Below are 19,779 nucleotides of genomic sequence, written 5' to 3'. Positions count from 1 at the left end.
TCATTTAAACTGCTAGCACAAAGCCTACGTGAAAATCATGAAAAAATATATAAACTGGCCCAAATCTGCTCTACATAATTCAGCAGGGAGGTGTGCAACAACCACACATTATACCCATTATTTATTATTATTCACCGTTATTTAACTAGGCAAGTCAGTTAAGAACAAATTCTTATTTTCAATGACGGCTTAGGAACAGTGGGTTAACTGCCTGTTTAGGGGCAGAACGACAGATTTGTACCTTGTCAGCTCGGGGATTTGAACTTGCAACCTTCCGGTTACTAGTCCAACGCTCTAATTATACCAGTGTAGAAACTATGCCACCTACATAGGTATTACCAAATCCCTTTCAATTCACATTCCTTACAGAAATAACTATTTCCAAACCTTTTAAAACATTCAGAAAGACAGTGGTCTTAGAATGGTATTTATACTTTAAAATACATGTTTTATGTGAATGAATATGGATGAAAGAATTCTGCCAGTGTTTTAATGTCTTACTTTCATATTTTTGTCTTTACCTTCAACTCTATATATCCAAGTGAGCCTACCCATTGATCAAACGTATAACAGACAGACAATGCTCAAAGGAGTTGTTTGTGATGTCTACACTCAGTTGCCACTTTATTAGGTTCACCACCATATTCACGAAAATAAATTGCTCCTACATACACCAAGTCCAGTGGTCTTGACCTTCTAGACACTAAAGCATGCAGAGAAGTATTCAGGTTTTATGTTACCGTTTGTTTGAACTTTAGAGTGTGCAAAATGACAGCACAGTCTGTGATGGTCTTTTGTAACTCAGGAAAATTACAAAACAGTTTTTTTAATCATTCCAACACTCAGCTTGCAGTGACTGAAATTAAACTCCAACTGGACTTAAAAACTTGAACAGTCTATCTCCTTTCCCAGTTTCATCAACTGTTTTTAATTCACACTGTTCCAGATGCAAAGGGGGTTGTACCTAATAAAGTGATCCCTGACCACTGTATCTATAGACTTTCCAGAATTTTTTCGGGGTATACCCGTATTAAACATTTGGCTGTAAGTGTTGAACCTCAGGAAAAAAGCCTGAAAAAGGAAATACTGATACCGGAAAATACATTTTGGGAGGTATAATGTACTTTGATGTAGGTTTGATGTACCTACTGTAGTTGTTGTAATTCATGTGCCATAATCCCACATGGTGATCTCATGGAACCTTTCTGTTTTTCTGTTTTAGCCATTAGGGGAGGTGTTATTTGTATTCTGCATTAGGCTAACAGGAAATACAGAAAAAAGGAGGGAAATTCTCAGACTTACAGTAGATTACAACAAGGTTGACTAGGTGTTTTTGAGTCTCCAATAGGTCATGTAAAGCAGAAAGACGATCTTTGGGGGACCCTTTGCTAGAGGGTGTGGGAAGGGGGCAGAGCACAGACAGTGAGAGAACAATGTAGTATGCAACTGTGAGGGACAGATTTTGTCTTTGAAGCACAACCTTTAAAATGATGGGTTCCAGAAAGCGTCTTTAATTATGTCAACAATGCATAAAAAATGTGGTCCTCTTTTTGTTCCAGTCTTCAAAGCGAAACAAGACTGCTCAATGTGTGCTTTGCATCATCAATGAGGTCGCTCTTGCTGCTGGTGAGTCTCTGATCCACCTCTACGCAGACGACACCATTCTGTATACTTCCGGCCCTTCTTTGGACACTGTGTTAACAACCCTCCAGGCAAGCTTCAATGCCATACAACTCTCCTTCCGTGGCCTCCAACTGCTCTTAAATACAAGTAAAACTAAATGCATGCTCTTCAACCGATCACTACCTGCACCTACCCGCCTGTCCAACATCACTACTCTGGACGGCTCTGACTTAGAATACGTGGACAACTACAAATACTTAGGTGTCTGGTTAGACTGTAAACTCTCCTTCCAGACCCATATCAAACATCTCCAATCCAAAGTTAAATCTAGAATTGGCTTCCTATTTCGCAACAAAGCATCCTTCACTCATGCTGCCAAACATACCCTTGTAAAACTGACCATCCTACCAATCCTCGACTTTGGCGATGTAATTTACAAAATAGCCTCCAATACCCTACTCAACAAACTGGATGCAGTCTATCACAGTGCAATCCGTTTTGTCACCAAAGCCCCATACACTACCCACCATTGCGACCTGTACGCTCTCGTTGGCTGGCCCTCGCTTCATACTCGTCGCCAAACCCACTGGCTCCATGTCATCTACAAGACCCTGCTAGGTAAAGTCCCCCCTTATCTCAGCTCGCTGGTCACCATAGCATCTCCCACCTGTAGCACACGCTCCAGCAGGTATATCTCTCTAGTCACCCCCAAAACCAATTCTTTCTTTGGCCGCCTCTCTTTCCAGTTCTCTGCTGCCAATGACTGGAACGAACTACAAAAATCTCTGAAACTGGAAACACTTATCTCCCTCACTAGCTTTAAGCACCAACTGTCAGAGCAGCTCACAGATTACTGCACCTGTACATAGCCCACATATAATTTAGCCCTATCAACTACCTCTTTCCCAACTGTATTTAATTTATTTATTTATTTTGCTCCTTTGCACCCCATTATTTTTATTTCTACTTTGCACATTCTTCCATTGCAAAACTACCATTCCAGTGTTTTACTTGCTATATTGTATTTACCTTGCCACCAAGGCCTTTTTTTGCCTTTACCTCCCTTCTCACCTCATTTGCTCACATTGTATATAGACTTGTTTATACTTTATTATTGACTGTATGTTTGTTTTACTCCATGTGTAACTCTGTGTTGTTGTATCTGTCGAACTGCTTTGCTTTATCTTGGCCAGGTCGCAATTGTAAATGAGAACTTGTTCTCAACTTGCCTACCTGGTTAAATAAAGGTAAAATAAATAAATAAAATAAATAAAATCATCCAGAGAAAACTGATGATCATCTGACCAACTGGGTTTGTCTTTGTGTAATATAACAGTAGGCTATGAAAACTCATGTAGTTTCATCCTTAAAGACATTTAGAAGTATGAAACTTTGTCTTGAAACTCTTTTATCAGGGTTATCCTTGTGTTATTGCTAGGGTTGCACATTTTGGGGAATATTCAGAGGTGGAAACTTTCCGTGGGAATTAATGGGAATATATGTCAATTAATATTAATACCATTTAAATGTAGATGTTTTTTGCATTGGATATATTAGCCATATCATATGGAGACAGAAACATAAACCTTTTACCTTATCATAAGTAGACAAATTGCAAATGATGAAATCCTTCCAATAGAAAAAAACAACAATTTAGTTATGAATTGAACTTTAATTAAATTAGTTGACTCTTCACATGGGATGATTTCACTGAACAAAAGAAAGGGAATATTGAATGATCCCCAGCGCCTCTTCAACCTCAGAAGGCTGAAGAAATTTGGCTTGGCCCCTAAAACCCTCACAAACCTGTCGGGCTGTATCACCGCCTGGTACGGCAACTGCACCGCCCACAACCAAAGGGCTCTCCAGAGGATGGTCTGCCCAACGCATCACCAGGGGCAAACTACCTGCCCTCCAGGAAACCTACAGCACCTAATGTCACAGGAAGGCCAAAAAGACCATCAAGGACATTAACCACCCGCGCCACGGCCTTTTCACCCCGCTATCATCCAGAAAGCGAGGTCAGTACAGGTGCATCAAAGCTGGTACTGGGAGACTGAAAAACAGCTTCTATCCCAAGGTCATCAGACTGTTAAATAGCCATCACTAGCCGGCTACCACCTGGTTATTCAACCCTGCACCTTAGAGGCTGCAGGGTTGAATAACTGGGTGGTAGCCGGTTATCACTGGCCACTGTAATAATGGAACACTAGTCACTTTAATAATGTTTAAATAATGTTTACATACGGCTTTACTCATCTCATATGTATATACTGTTTTCTATTCTACTGTATTTTAGTCAATGCCACTCCGACATTGCTCAATCTAACGTTTATATATTTCTTAATTCCATTCTTTTACTTTTAAATTTGTGTGTATTGTTGTGAATTGTTAGATACAACTGCACTGTTGGAACACAAGCCTTTCGCTACACTTGCAATAACATCTGCTAAATATGTGTACGTGACCAATAAAATGTGATTTATAACAACCATGTCATCCATTCATTGCTTTTCAGGGGTTTGAGGATCAAAGGCAGACTACGTCCTATTTATAGCTCATCTCAGTCAACTCTATGGAACGTTGACCCGTGCACATCTAGCATGCCCAGGTGTCCAGAACGCTGTTTACACTCAAGCATATCAGCAGGCAACCTATGGCAACGTTTGGCACAGATTCTGTCAGGCCGAGCTAAACAGCAGCCAGTGTCTTCATACTTGATGAGCACCAGTGTGCGCGGAAGGCGATTTGCTAAGTGCCTTTCCAGTTTTAGATGATGCCCTCCAGCCAATTCACAATGATGTATTCCAGGCAGAGGAGGCTGGTGGGAGGAGCTATAGGAGGACTGGCTCATTGTAATGACTGGAATGGAATTAAGGGAACGGTATCAAACATATGGAAACCACGTTTGACTCCGTTCCATCTATACCATTCTATCCATTACAATGAGTCCATCCTCCTATAGCTCCTCCCACCAGCCTCTACTGATTCCAGGCTAACCTACGAAACAGCCAGGCATGCCAACAAAGGTAGGTAGAAACTCCATATAACTCAGCAATGTCAGTGTATCAACTATTTTTCCATTTGTGCTGTATTGTACCAGCCTTCTGACTATGGTGGCCCTTGCAGGTATATTTTAATACTTTAATACTTAAAGAAGTGGGTGGAGAGAATGCAGTAAAGAGGCACACCCAGAGAAACAAAAAGATGTTGGTTACGGACCGTCTACGCATGCTGTTAGAAAATGGATACTAACTTGAGCGGTCTCCCTTCGCTGGAATGAGCCTGCTCTATGGAGACATCCCCTCAGCAGGCTGAGTAACAAGTAGAGAGGGTGCTCTGCTCTGTCAGTGATGGATGCTCTTAATGCATGCCTGTCACTCATCTAAATGTCCAACCTCAAATTTGGCAGCAAGGGAAATCTCTTGGTCCAGTGCATTGTAATAATGAAGTATGTATAAATAAGAATAGGTGTTATAATCATCATAATGACTTTGGGCACTCTCCACTGTTGCAGGCATAGGTCAAATCAACGGACTGTGGTGTGTGTTTATTGCTAATGATGTCACTGAGTGGTGGTACAGCCTACCCCATAACTGTCAAGAAGCAGCTCAGAGCCCAGGATGTGGCCATCCAGAACCAGCTAGTCTACTTGTTGGAGAGTGGAGGTGCATTCCCTCCTCTTCAGGTGTGAACTAGAATCACTGAGACCAATACAACTAATGAATGACTCATATAAAGATACAACAGAACACTAATACTACTGATCAAATTATTTAATCTGCAGTCTGAGATCTTCCCTGCTTAAGACCAAGGAGGATGCTGTTGATTGTGTGATAGTTTTTAGTTTTGAAGCATTTACCTATCCTCCTACAAGATGCCATCTAGACTTTTTCTTAAAGGTCAGACTTTTACAACTAACTTAATTATATTTTCATGCAGTCTTTCATTGCTTCATAAAGTACATGCATATAGGAACCTCTTATATGATCTATGTTCAAATAAAATATTAATTACCTGACACATTTTTTAAGCAGAATGTTCAACAAAAGAGCATCAGGACAATAAAGTATGTTTTTTTTTAACCTTTATTTAACTAGGCAAGTCAGTTAAGAACAAATTCATATTTACAATGACGGCCTAGGAACAGTGTCTCGTTCAGAATCACAGATTTTTATCTTGTCAGCTCGGGGATTCAATTTAGCAACCTTTCAGTTACTGGCCCAACTATCTAACCACTAGGCTACCTGCTGCCCAAAGTTTAACCCTGTTAATTTGCAAATCCGTTTGGTGTGTTCTGACCAATCATATCTTTCCCTACCAAAACAAGAACCATATTAAGATGGGCAATCTTTTTGAATGAGAATGGAGAACACAAGGAAAATAAGTCTCTTCAGCCAGCTTTCATCTGCCTTTACAGATCGGCTCATTGCCATGGCAGTGGAATATTCTAGATGCAGAGGGTATTGCAATCTTGATCAGGTGATGGTGCTCAAACAGTCGGTCTGGATAACAGAAATTACTTGTTGAAAACCTTAATAAATCTCGACAGAAAGTTTACTTTAGTTTTTAATTCTTAAAAACTCCACTTAAAGTACACATTTTTTTATAAAGGCAATACGTTTTATTCAAGTGTAATTGCCTGATTTGAATGTTTTTCTTCAGGCATCAGGTTGGCAATGTGGCGAGTAATGGGGAGCTAACACAGAATGCATCATTGAAAGGCAGCCACTCTGTCTAGCTGTGTGACCAGCGAGACACCCCCCTGATATTTCTACAGAACACCGTTCCAATGCCAGAGTGGACCCTTTTCTAAACCCAGGGGTGGCACTGCAGGCAACCCTGAGCACTCACCACAGAATGAAACAGCACATTGTTATGACGCACAAAAACTGGTGAAAAGGAGCACAGTGAGGCATCTCAACATGCCTTTGTAAACACACAGACATTCCTGTGGAACTCAGCCAGCTCTGTTATATAGCACTATGATTGGAATCAGGTCTTGAATTCAAAACGCCATGTCATCAGAATGTTTCATTAGCTGTTGTTTTACATTTGTCATTTAGCAGACACTTATGCGCTCAGTTCTCACACTCATTCTTAAACATGGCTGTGGAATTTCATGTCAGTGTCTTAAAAAGGTTGGCTGGTGTTAGTCATGGAACAGATCTGTGAGTATTTATCCTCTCTCTCCTGTAGGCAGAGACCAACAGACTAAAGGCTCAGGGTTCCATGACGTCTGCTGTGGCATGTCTCTGTTCCAAAAATCACTGTCGCCATGGCCCTGAGAGTTATGCTATGGTTTGTCCAATATGGCCAGTAGTAGTCACTATGAAAATCTGCCTTGTGCCTACATCAATTCCTTTATATATTGAAAATACGAACAAAACTGGTCCCTGTCTTTTGTGTGTGTTTCAGGAAGAAATATGGAAAGCAAAAATATGGAAAGAAATATGGAAAGCATACACATAACCATGGTAGCAATTAAAAGGGAACAGTTTGGAGATTATGGGGAAATTATTAGAGGAAAGGTGAGGACACAACAGATCACCTGACATAATCCAAACATTACACTGTTGATTTTATGTGCATTTTACATTTACTGTACTTTTCACCACATTTGTTGATAAAAAAATAAAAAAATACTCTGGATACATTCAGTAACATAAGAATATTCTTGTAAAATGTGGGGTTGGCGCAACATAAAACCCCCAAATTAAAAGGGTTTGAGTAAGAGGCTAACTGGTGTAAGTCATTTCAAGGCACTTTTATGACTCAAAAGAAGTCTTCAACTTTTTTTTTTTTTTTTAACTCTCCTAGCTGTGCCATTGGGGAATTAGAGCAAAAACACTTGTAGTTGTTTTGTTTGGAACACAACCCTGCATCTCCATCTTTACACAATTACTGTTGTTTACGCAATCCAAAAACAGTCCATTATAAATTGCAATCTGATTCATGTGGGCATAAAGCCCACATGAAAGCTTGTACTATTAAAGCTTGTACAATTGCCAACATGATTAGCTAAATTATAAAATATATCTTACAGTGTTAGGCTTTCACAAAGAAATTCAGAGAAACAGATAATTTTGGTGCGCATAGAATGGAGTCGTGTGCAGATGCTTGGTCCACAGCAAATTTTCTTCACAATGCAACAAAGATAGGCTCATTCTGTTGAGGACAACCCAATGCTGGCATCTTGTAACTGTACATCAAACATAGTGATCATAAACGTTGACACTGATATAGCATTGGTTTTATATGGAAATGTGAAGTGCGCGTTCGGATTCACAGGGGTTTGGCTTGTTTGTATGACAAAGCAGTATTTATTATAATCCTCATCCTTTCAAAATACATAGTCCTCGTAATTTACAGCAATTCCCACAGGAAACCAAAAACTTGCAAACTTCTTGTCGCATGCAGTGTTCAAGTTCAGAACAGCGGTCAGTCAAAACCCATACAGCGCTGGAAAGCGCAGAGCCAGAACTCTGAAGTCATGTGTAGTATGTTACTTTGCAGCCACTGCGTTCCAATTTAGGCGCTTATCAGTGTCCAAATCTGCCATTTTCAACCCGTATAATGTTACGAGTGTAAAGGGCTACCAGGAGTGTTTATCCTTTTAGGTTAAAGGAGAGCTCTGCGTTCTTCGTCTGGCAGACTCTAGGATGGAGTGATTCTTCCCCAGGACACGGGGAAGGTAAATCTTTGAGAATCATACCTGACACTTATATAGGTTCACAGTGTATTGGCTGGTTCTCACTGACTGGAAGCAGCTGTTGAGATTTTCCTTGGAAAAACCAAAACCATTACATAATGGCAGTTTATTTGGCTCTGGCCATCACAAGTCATTATTTTGGGGTTTGCCTTTAAGATGCAGGATTATTGAATGGCACTTTGTTCGAAAAAAAATAGTGTTGCAAATCCTTTGAGTGGAAATCCTGATCAGTTTACACATGCCCATTCCATGTTTCTCTTCATGCTCATCAGGTTGAGTAATTGCCTGAAAATCAAACAGGAATACCAGCTCTCCAAAGACAAATTAAGTACACCATTACTCTGTGAGAAGCTGACTCACTGGTTTTTATTTTAAACAATTACCTTTAGCAGAAGTATAATGTTAAATCTATTTGACAAAACACCTTTACAGAGGAACTAATTAGCTAAACAATGTGTACCATCACACAAAAATGTTTTTGTTAAGATTTGTAATGTAATAACACTATCAATACAATTTGTTTATTTGTATAAAAGTAGCTGAATACATTTGTAAATACAAGTTGAAACATGTACCATAGAAATCTCAAATAAGTCTGATGTAAATTATCACTATGCGGTGCAGACATAATGGAACATGGTTCCATTATAGCTAATGAGCACTAGGCCTCATTATGCAGCACAGTTTCAGGGTCAAGGTTAAGACAAACTCGGCAAAAAAAGAAACGTCCTCTCACTGTCAACTGCGTTTATTTTCAGCAAACGTATCATGTGTCAATATTTATATGAGCATAAGATTCAACAACTGACAAACTGAACAAGTTCCACAGACATGTGACTAACAGAAATTGAATAATGTGTCCATGAACAAAGGGGGTGTCAAAATCAAAAGTAACAGTCAGTATCTCGTGTGGCCATCAGCTGCATTAAGGTCTGCAGTGCATCTCCTCATGGACTGCACCATATTTGCCAGTTCTTGCGGTGAGATGTTACCCCACTCTTCCGAGGAAACGCTTATTCCTTCGACGATAAACGCGAACCCGACTATCACCCCTGGTGAGACAAAACCGCGACTCGTCAGTGAAGAGCACTTTTTTGCCAGTCCTGGTCCAACGGTCCAACGACGGTGGGTTTGTGCCCATAGGCAACGTTGTTGCCGGTGGTGAGGACCTGCCTTACAACAGGCCTAAAGGCCAGTCCAGCCTCTCAGTCCAGACAGTCTGAGCACTGATGGAGGGATTGTGCATTCCTGGTTTAATTCGGGCAGTTGTTGTTGCCATCCTGTACCCGTCCCGCAGGTGTGATGTTCGGATGTACCGATCCTGTGCAGGTGTTGTTACGTGTGGTCTGCCATTGCGAGGACAATTAGCTGTCCGTCCCGTCTCCCTGTAGTGCTGTCTTAGGCGTTTCACAGTACGGACATTGCAATTTATTGCCCTGGCCACATCTGCAGTCCTCATGCCTTCTTGCAGCATGCCTAAGGCACAATCACTTAGATGAGTAGGGACCCTGGGAATCTTTCTTTTGGTGTTTTTCCAGAGTCAGTAGAAAGGCCTCTTTAGTGTCCTAAGTTTGCATAACTGTGACCTTAATTGCCTACCGTCTGTAAGCTGTTAGTGTCTTAACGACCGTTCCACAAGTGCATGTTCACTAATTGTTTATGGTTCATTGAACAAGCATGGGAAACAGTGTTTAAACCCTTTACAATGAAGATCTGTGAAGTTATTTGGATTTTAATGAATTCTCTTTGAAAGACAGGGTCCTGAAAAAGGAACGTTTCTTTTTTTTCTGAGTTTACATTACTATGTGGACTAAGCAAATGAACAGGCTACATGATCAAACAGTACATTCCATAGGCAACACCAGCGATGCCTCAACAAATGGATACTCAAATGATAGTGCATTTGAAAAGTATCCAGACCCCTTGACTTTTTCCACATTGTTAAGTTACAACCTTATTCTAAAGTGGATTAATTGTTTTTTTTCCCACCTCAATCTACGCTCAATACCCCTTTTGGATTCGGGGCTAAACTTGGAACATTGTTATACTCAGAGGTATAGGAACATTAGCTACGAAAGAGAAATGAGGGGTGCCATGATGAAGCTTGGGAGGGGCTGAGTGCAGGGAAAACAATCGCATGTGACAGTACTGATAAGGGGAGAAACCGTTGAAGGCTCATATCACTTAGTTCCCTGCTTAGCAAGAATGATGCAATGTTTAGCGATAAGGAGGAGACTCCACCCAAAGTGGGGTATGAATACCACCACGGGGGAAGCCATGTCTGAGTCTGAATTACAGCTGTATCGACCCTTTGGGAAGAATTCAACTTGGTTAAGCTTCTCTAGTGTCCTTGAGTTATTTACTCTGAGAATTAGAACCTAACACCCCATAATGACAAAGCAAAAAACGGTTTGTAGACAATGTTGCAATTTTAAAAAAACTGAAATATCACATTTACTAAGTAGTCAGACCCTTTACTCAGTACTTTGTTGAAGCACATTTGGCAGCGATTACAGCCTTGAGTCTTCTTGGCATGACGCTACAAGCTTGGCACACCTGTATTTGGGGAGTTTCTCCCAATCTTATCTGCCGATCCTCTCAAGCTCTGTCAGATTGGATGGGGAGCGTTGCTGCACAGCTATTATCAGGTCTCCAAAGATGTTTGATATGATAAGTCCGGGCTCAGGTTGGGCCACTCAAGGGCATTCAGAGACACCCTGAAACCACTCCTGCGTTGTCTTGACTGTGTGCTTAGGGTTGTTAACCTGCTCCAGAGCGCAACAGGACTTCATCAAGGATCTCTGTACTTTGCCTCGATCCTGACTAGTCTCCCAGTCCCTGCTGCTGAAAAACATACCCACATCATGCTGCTATCCCGCTTCATCGTAGGGATGGTGTCAGGTTTCCTACAGATGTGATGCTTGGCATTCAGGCCTAAGAGTTCAATCTTGGTTTCATCAGACCAGAGAATCTTGTTTCTCATGGTCTGAGAGTACTTTTAAGTGCCTTTTGGCAAACTCCAAGCGGGATGTCATGTGCCTTTTACTGAGGAGTGGCTTCCTTCTGGCCACTCTACCATAAAGGCCTGATTGGTGGTGTGCTGCAGAGATGTTTGTCCTTCTGGAAGGTTCTCCCATCGCCACAGAGGAACTTTAGAGCGCTGTCCAAGTGACCATCGGGTTCTTGGTCACCTTCCTGACCAAGGCCCTTCTCCCCTGATTAATCAGTTTGGCCGGGCAGCCAGCTCTAGGAAGAGTCTTGGTGGTTCCAAACTTCTTCCATTAAAGAATGATGGAGGCCACTGTGTTCTTGGTGACCTTCAATGCTGCAGACAGTTTTTGGTACCCTTCCCCAGATCTGTGCCTCAACATTCCTGTCTCGGAACTCTCCGAACAATTCCTTCGATCTCATGGCTTAGTTTTTGCTCTGACAAGTACCGTCAACTGTGGAACCTTATGTAGACAGGTGTGTGCCTTTCCAAATCATGGCCAATAAATTTAATTTACCACAGGTGGACTCCAATCAAGTTGCAGAAACATCTCAAGGATGATAAATGGAAACAGGATGCACCGGAGCTCAATTTCAAATCTCATAGCAAAATGTCTAAATATTTATGTAAATAAGGTATTTGTATTTTGATAAATACATTTGCAATAATGTCTCAAATATAATGACACTTGGTCATTATGGGGTATTGTGTGTAGATTGCTGAACTATTTTTATCAATTTTAGAATAAGGCTGTAACGTAAAAAAAAATGTGGAAAAAGGGAAGATGTCTGAATAATTTCCGAATGCACTGTAACTATTGCTTGCTTGCTGTTTGGGGTTTTAGGCTGGGTTTCTGTACAGCACTTTGAGATATCAGCTGATGTACGAAGGGCTATATAAAATAAATTTGATTGATTGATTGAACTAGATGTCTTGTGTAAAGTATAATGCAACAGTTTTAGTATTATGATTGTTCTGTAGATGTGTTGAGAAAGTGGTCCTAAGGCTTGTACATTCCATGGAAGGTGACAGGGATGATAACCTCCACCTCAGCCCGTGCAATCTCTGTCAGATCTCTGGCATTGAGGATGAGGAGGTACCCTGGCCTCTGGTCTGCTCCAGGGTTCACCACGATGCTCAACAACACCCCTAGCAGGAGGAAAAGAGAGCAGTATCACAACCACAAAACCAGAAGTGTGCGAGAGAGGCATACCTGCATTTGTATTTCAAGTTGTATACTGCCGGTATGTCAGCATTTTACATCACACTAAGGTGAATCCTACTGATGGGTTCTGACTTATAAACTTGAAATACGGTTAAATCATCAGGTATCCTATGGAAAGGAGAAGGGCCACAGTCTGGTTTCTAAAACAGAAGTGAATGGTTATCTGTAGGAGGAACGTATATGGTTGCGGTCACTGATAAGGGTGGAGAGCTGTGGATTAGTGAGGAATGGGAGCCGAGTTCAGTTCAGGTCCCATTAAGCGAGAAGGAACAGTTTATTACCCACATCACTTACATTTATAGCTAGGCAGGAAGTTGTAATATTTAGAGGGAAGGAGGAGACTTCACCCATATTGTGGGCTGGAGATAGATACACATATACAGTTGAAGTCAGAGGTTTACATACACTTAGGTTGGAGTCATTAAAACTAGTTTTCAACTGCTCCACATATTTCTTGTTAACTATAGTTTTGGCAAGTCGGTTAGGACATCTACTTTGTGCCCGACAAGTAATTTTTCCAACAATTGTTTACAGACAGATTATTTCACTGCATCACAATTCCAGTGGATCAGAAGTTTACATACACTAAGTTGACTGTGCTTTTCAACAACTTGGAAAATTCCAGAAAATGATGTCATGGCTTTAGAAGCTTCTGATAGGCTAATTGACATAATTTGAGTCAATTGGAGGTGTATCTGTGGATGTATTTCAAGGCCTACCTTCAAACTCAGTGCCTCTTTGCTTGACATCATTGGACAATCAAAAGAAATCAGCCAAGACCTTAGAAAAAACATTTTAGACCTTCACAAGTCTGGTTCATCCTTGAGAGCAATTTCCAAACACCTGAATGTACCACGTTCATCTGTACAAACAAAAGTACGCAAGTATAAACACCATGGGACCACGCAACCATCATACCGCTCAGGAAGGAGACGCGTTCTGTCTCCTAGAGATGAACGTACTTTGGTACAAAAAGTTCAAATCAATCCCAGAACAACAGCAAAGGACCTTGTGAAGATGCTGGAGGAAACGGGTACAAAAGTATCTATATCCACAGTAAAACAAGTCCTATAATCGACAACCTGAAAGGCCGCTCAGCAAGGAAGACACTGCTCCAAAACCGCCATAAAAAAGCCAGACTACGGTTTGCAACTGCACATGGGGACAAAGATCGTACTTTTTGGAGAAATGTCCTCTGGTCTGATGAAACAAAAATAGAACTGTTTGGCCATAATGACCATCGTTATGTTTGGAGGAAAAAGGGGGACGCTTCCAAGCCGAAGAACACCAACCCAACCGTGAAGCACGGGGGTGGCAGCCTCATGTTGTGGGGGTGCTGTGCTGCAGGAGGGACTGGTGCACATCACAAAATAGATGGCATTATGAGGAAGTAAAATTGTGGATATATTGAAGCAACTTCTCAAGACATCAGTCAGGAAGTTGAAGCTCGGTCGCAAATGGGTCTTCCAAATGGACATTGACCCCAAGCATACTTCCAAAGTTGTGGAAAAATGGCTTAAGGACAACAAAGTCAAGGTATTGGAGTGGCCATCAAAAAGCCCTGACCTCAATCCTATAGAAAATTTGCGGGCAGAACTGAAAAAGCGTGTGCGAGCAAGGAGGCCTAGAAAACCTGACTCAGGTACACCAGCTCTGTCAGGAGGAATGGGCCAAAATTCACCCAACTTATTGTTGGAAGCTTGTGGAAGGCTACCCAAAACATTTGACCCAAGATTAAATTGTTTAAGGCAATGCTACCAAATACTAATTGAGTGTATGTAAACTTCTGAGCCACTGGGAATGTGATGAAAGAAATAAAACTCTACTATTATTCTGACATTTCACATTCTTAAAATAAAGTGATGATCCTAACTGACATAAGATGGAATTTTTACTAGGATTAAATGCCAGGAATTGTGAAAACTGAGTTTAAATGTATTTGGCTAAGGTGTATGTAAACTTCCGACTTCAACTGTATATACACACACACACACTTGTGCTGGTGGGAACATGTCTGTCTGTTCAGCTGCCTGACACATTGGGTGAATAAACTTGGTTTGAGCTTTTATAGTTCTCCGGCAGTTTTTTCCTGTTATTTAGAACCCAACACTGCTTAGGTATGGTAATTCATGCCACCTGATCCAGTTGAAATGTTAGACAACAGATTGTGATATTATAGAATCGCCTAAAACCCTTCTGTTTACCGTCATCTTCCTCCACAGAGTCTGGGGTCTGCACAAAGATGGGTTCTGAGGGGTACGAGTCTGGCTCCTGCCACACCCACGTCTCCTTGGTCTTCACGTTCAGTTTGCAAATCTGGAGCAGGACACAATCAAACTCAATCCCTGAATGACTATCAGCAGGTTAGTTTAATCATAAACCTAATCAGAGTTGGATAATGTACTACTAGTTCTCGTCTGCGTGCTATACTTACCCTGTCAGGGATGAAGTGGTTCAGACCCAGTCCATAGGCATAGCTGTAGTTCTTCCCAGAGAACTTACTGTAGTTGATCTGAGGGAACTCAAATGCTGCAGCGATAAAGGATTTTCAATGACTGATTCTACCGAATAAGGAAAATCTTACGACTGATGATATGAAAGAACAGATAGTTAGTGGCATCAGATGGTAAAATAATAGGGGAACCATAAAAGTTTAATGAAACACGCTGTGTGTGGGTTACCTTGTCGTGGTCCAGAAAACAGAACCTCAGGCTCCAGCCAGATGGTTCCATCACTGCGCATCACTGCAGTGGCTGTGGTGTACGGAAGGGATATCAGATTCTTCCCCTGTTTCTCCTGCAAGTACAAAAGGGAAAGACTTCACTGATATAGTCCTCTATCCTGAGATAACATCAAAGCAGTGATTACTACTCATTTCAGAAATGACAAGAATAAGGGCACAAAGCTTACTCTGTGGACGTCTATGGGCAGAACGTATCGCCGGACCTCCGGTTGAGGTGCCCTCATAGCAGCTTTCTTCACTTCCTCCCAGTTCTCCCGCAGGTTGGCCAGATATAGGTAGTTGTAGACAAACTCATGACTGAAACCAAACAAAAGAAAGGGGCACAGGATAAGTGTCTGGTACATGTTATTCTCAAGTCATTACAACAACTGGTCAATTACCTACCCTTTCCAAGTGCACAGGTCAACAACGATGAAGCCATCGTCCTCATAGCTGTTGATGTGATGGAAGAGATTGAAGGCAGAGGTCCTGAATTTATGCTCTATGTATTTAGCTGGGTCCTTCATAGCCAGATGGAACCATGTCTATATAAGAAAAATACTATTATCTGGTGATGAAGACATTTGCAATAGTGAGATTGATATATTGGCACTATATTAATCAAAAGTGAAACGCTAACAGGCTTTGTATACAGTTAGAGAATAGTGGTCTACAAGTTTACTTACACCCATGGTTTCGTTTGACTCAAAGCAATCCATGTAATTTGTGCCCCAGATGCTCCAAGCAGTCAAGAATTTTAGAAGGTTGATCTTTATTGGAGTCTCAACAAAGACAAAGTAGTTTTCTGTCATTCCAAAGCTGATGGACACAGAAAAAGCATTGAAATAAATGTAATAAGCATGAGTGTTCCAATATAGAATGTGAACTCAATCAACGATGTCACTAACCTATGAACATACGAGGGCTTGAATCTCTCACTGCTGGGTATCTGCACAAGAACCTTGGACTTTGCAATGGGATCGGACTTGTCTGAAAACAAGCATCAGAAAAAGACAAGACCCAATGCACTTAATTTAGGGACATCTCACTTCAAGAAAAATAGTCTCAATGCTATATGCAGAACTAACCTTTCTGCGTGGGAGGAATTTTTACAATGTTGTAGGCCAATGACATGTTCTTCCCAAAACAGTTCCCAAGGTTGTACACCGTTCCATCACTTTCAATGTGTGGATGAGCCGTCACCCCATTGACCGAGAGGTAATCACACAGGTCCACCTGGAGAAACCGTTTGTGAGACTTCTCCTTTGTGACGTACGACAGTTCTTATGTTCAATCTATCTGATGTTAGCCAGGGTGAGCAGCACATACCTTTTTCAGAGTCTCCAGTGTGTCTGGGTCCACTTTGGTGATGTAGTTGGTTTCTGTGCAGGCATAGAAATCCTCACCAACAGGGTACACATTCACTAAGCAATTATCTGTCACCTCAATCCCTTTGAAGTAGGTGAAAAACCTACAAAGACAGAAGAAAAGGGTTCATGAAATGAGGAAAGCGTGGATAATTTATGTAATGCCTAATAACTGAATTGTGAGGACATTGTTTTACTTTATCATAAAATTAGAGCAAATCAGACCGTGAGAATATATTTTTGCAGGGGTCTGGGTAGGCTGCTGTTCCAAACTCAGTGATGACCACTCTTTTCTCTGTCATGGCTCGCACATAGGCATCTGTTTTGACAAATCTATAGAGGAACATAAGGGTTAACTTAACAGTCTAAGCCCTGTCATTGTTGGCCTTACTGCCTTGTTAGCCCATCCAAACACATTGAATAACAGTTTCACTACATGGAACAGTCCCCCCAAAAAATCCAAAGAAAGTTGGTTCTGAAGTGTCTTTTCTTTATCAGCGATATATGTTTTTATTTTTTACATTTAGTGCCTTATTTTTGGCACTAAACAGTCTCCATATATACACTGTACTTCCATTAATTTTTTCCCCACAACTGGTGCCGGGGGACCTTCAGACGAGTCTTGTGAGCATCCTAGAGCAAAACAACATGTATGACACTTAGCCTAAACTGTTCGGACACTCCAGACAGAAGTTGTCAGATCAGCTGTACCCACTTCAGACAAGTCCCAAGATGCTTGTGGGGGTCATAAAGCAAAACACCATCGTTTGTGAGAGTCCCATTTGCGTACACTACAGACGATTTTGTAAGACGACTAATTTTCGTGATGTCTTATGGTCTGACAAACTCCGCTCTAGCTCTCACCTTTCACCGCAGATGCGGAAGTGCGACTGGCGATTGAGACACATCCAATGCAAAAAAATATATAGCTCTAGCTAAAACTGACTTATGGGTATTTTTTATTATGCCAATTAGATTTGCACGGGTGCGCGGACATCGACTCTGAAGTTGAAATAATACTGTGAAAATGATAATACCCTGTTAGTGTAAGAGTAGGTGGGGGGGGGGGGGAGAAGGAAAATAAAAAAATAAAAACTTGGAATTTCAGCCTGTTTTGGAGGGATGGAGTTTTGGCCTGTCTGGCGACATCACCAGGTGGTAGAAGTTAATTGACCAAGAAAGACTTAAACCTCTGCCAATAACCGTTAGTTTTCAGGATGCATACCGTCTCTCCCTCATTAGGCTCTTCCAATTAGGTCCCGCACGCAGACCACTCCCAGACAGTCCTAACAAAATTCTTGCATGAGAAATTACTTTTTCAATTTAAACAGTCAAAAAACACACACTAATTGTTAACTAGAAATGATTTCATAGAGAAAAAAAAACAGCTGCATTGGAGCTTTAAAAACAATTAACATGTAGCTTGGAACATACAGATTGGGAATTGATAGGCCCACTTCTGTTTTAGCTTTCAGAAGCCTTTGAGAGCAGAAGGTCTCTGTGCTTTAGTCACTGTTTTAATTAGAAACAGCCCACGCTGAGGTTGCCCAAAACATTCCAGTCACATTTATTGGCCGAGGGGAACATTTCACAAAACTCCACAATTACTACCAGTGTGTTACTGTAAAATGATTGCATGCCCCCCTCATAATATAGATTTTACCACCGTGTGTAAACGTGTTACGCATCATCACTGAAGTCAACACGCAGGGGCTTACTTCCGATAGTAGGTCACATGGCCATTCTTTAGGTCAAACTTGTGCATGAGGGCCTGGCCATCAAAAAGGTGGTAGAAAGGTTCCGCCCCCACCTCGAACAGGCCGGGTCCCAGACGCAATAGACTGCCACTCAGCCATTCTGGAATCACACCTGAACACAGCATGAAATTATCCATGTTACCCTGTCGTGTTCAATCCTCACTCAGCCATGATATAACACCAACCTTCTTGCTTGTAAACCAAAGGGGAGTGGAGCCTAAGACCTGTTCCTCACCTACCTACAACGATAGCAGGAATAGGTTCATTCAATTCTCCACACGTCTCAAATATTTTCTTGTACCCACCAGCCGGATGCTGAATTCTGAAAATGAAACAAAAGTGAAAATAAACATCCATTCACAAAAGCATAGGCTGGTGATCTGACTTTTCTGGCCCAACCTAAAAATCAAAATGAGGTACCTCATTCTGCCCTATATGTGAAGTTTAACTTCATCAAAACCAAAAACTACAATCTCAGACCAGAAAAAGAAATGTTCAACTGCTTGACAGTAGCATGCAGTAAAATAGTAATGAGAAGGTACAAATACTTTTTTTTTAAATATAACTTAGCACAACAGTTTATCAACAATTTACATACTCCTGCCAGTTACGCAACGCAGAAAGTCTGCAAAAAGTTTGCTTACTCACCAACTTACTATATTCTTGCATGGGAAAGTTATGCGAAGCGAAGGAAAATGTACAAAAAGGAGTTACTCACCGACTAACCATTTTCCTTTAGAGAATCAACAGCTTGTGTGCAGGAAGCCCAGTCTGAAATGCGGAGTGAGCAGCAGCCTTTATAGACAGTTCCATTCCCATGCAGAGCGCCGGGAGTCTGAGAATCTACCCCCAAACCAGAGGTCTCTGAAACAAAAGTTCCTTTGTGTCCAGACCATTCAGTTTCCAGTGAAGTTTAGCCCACCGCCACCACACAATTCTACCCCTTCAAGGAATTTCTCAGCCTAATTAAGACCAGAACCACATTTGCTAACCTGAGAGCCCCAAAAGGTTACAAAAGGGGCTAAACAACAAACACTTAATTGAAGTGAACAGGAAAGTAATGCAGTTCATTATGCAATATCTTTGGTTTCAAATATGTGTTCTACACGTTTTGTCAGAGAAAGATGTTCCTACTCTAGTTAACTAATTTGATGGATTCCAGATGAAAACAAGTTTATATTTAATCAATATTCTCTGTAGGCACCCACACGGAGGGTGTTATGGATGAGTATGATTAACACCGTCTTCCTCTTCTTCATCCTGATCTAGATGAATGAAGCGGTCAGTTGGTCAGACTTGGGTTGCAATGCACTTGGAATTATAAGATATTTCTCTGCCACATCCTTCCAGGGATAGTGCAATGATACTGTGGAATTTGTGCATT

General features: G+C 41.3%; 1 protein-coding gene across 1 annotated transcript; it reads right to left on the bottom strand.

The window, feature by feature from the left end:
* Nucleotides 1–8,675: 8,675 nt before the first annotated feature.
* On the bottom strand, nucleotides 8,676–19,261 carry LOC110521549 (retinal Mueller cells isomerohydrolase). Its single transcript, XM_021599160.3, has 14 exons — nucleotides 19,114–19,261; nucleotides 18,635–18,717; nucleotides 18,357–18,507; nucleotides 16,864–16,971; nucleotides 16,601–16,742; nucleotides 16,360–16,507; nucleotides 16,180–16,261; nucleotides 15,958–16,090; nucleotides 15,677–15,816; nucleotides 15,460–15,589; nucleotides 15,231–15,345; nucleotides 14,984–15,078; nucleotides 14,754–14,865; nucleotides 8,676–12,473 (listed from the first exon to the last, which is right to left on the bottom strand). Exons 1-14 carry the CDS (start codon nucleotides 19,122–19,124, stop codon nucleotides 12,325–12,327), a joined length of 1,599 nt encoding a protein of 532 aa, XP_021454835.1. The 5' UTR covers nucleotides 19,125–19,261; the 3' UTR covers nucleotides 8,676–12,324.
* Nucleotides 19,262–19,779: the final 518 nt, after the last annotated feature.

Source organism: Oncorhynchus mykiss, chromosome 4, assembly GCF_057628025.1.
Source record: "Oncorhynchus mykiss isolate SJ-2025 chromosome 4, ASM5762802v1, whole genome shotgun sequence".
NCBI classification, from domain to species: domain Eukaryota; kingdom Metazoa; phylum Chordata; class Actinopteri; order Salmoniformes; family Salmonidae; genus Oncorhynchus; species Oncorhynchus mykiss.
The sequence above is the reverse complement of the archived record's forward strand: the minus strand, read 5'-3'. Positions and strand labels throughout refer to the sequence as shown.

What these genes read in the sequence shown, in the direction of transcription:
- LOC110521549 (XM_021599160.3), bottom strand. An exon ending in CATGTGACCTACTATCGGAA is followed by an intron (nt 16,972 to 18,356) that starts GTAAGCCCCTGC and finishes GTTCCTCTATAG; the next exon opens with ATTTGTCAAAACAGATGCCT. An exon ending in CACTGGAGACTCTGAAAAAG is followed by an intron (nt 16,508 to 16,600) that starts GTATGTGCTGCT and finishes CGGTTTCTCCAG; the next exon opens with GTGGACCTGTGTGATTACCT.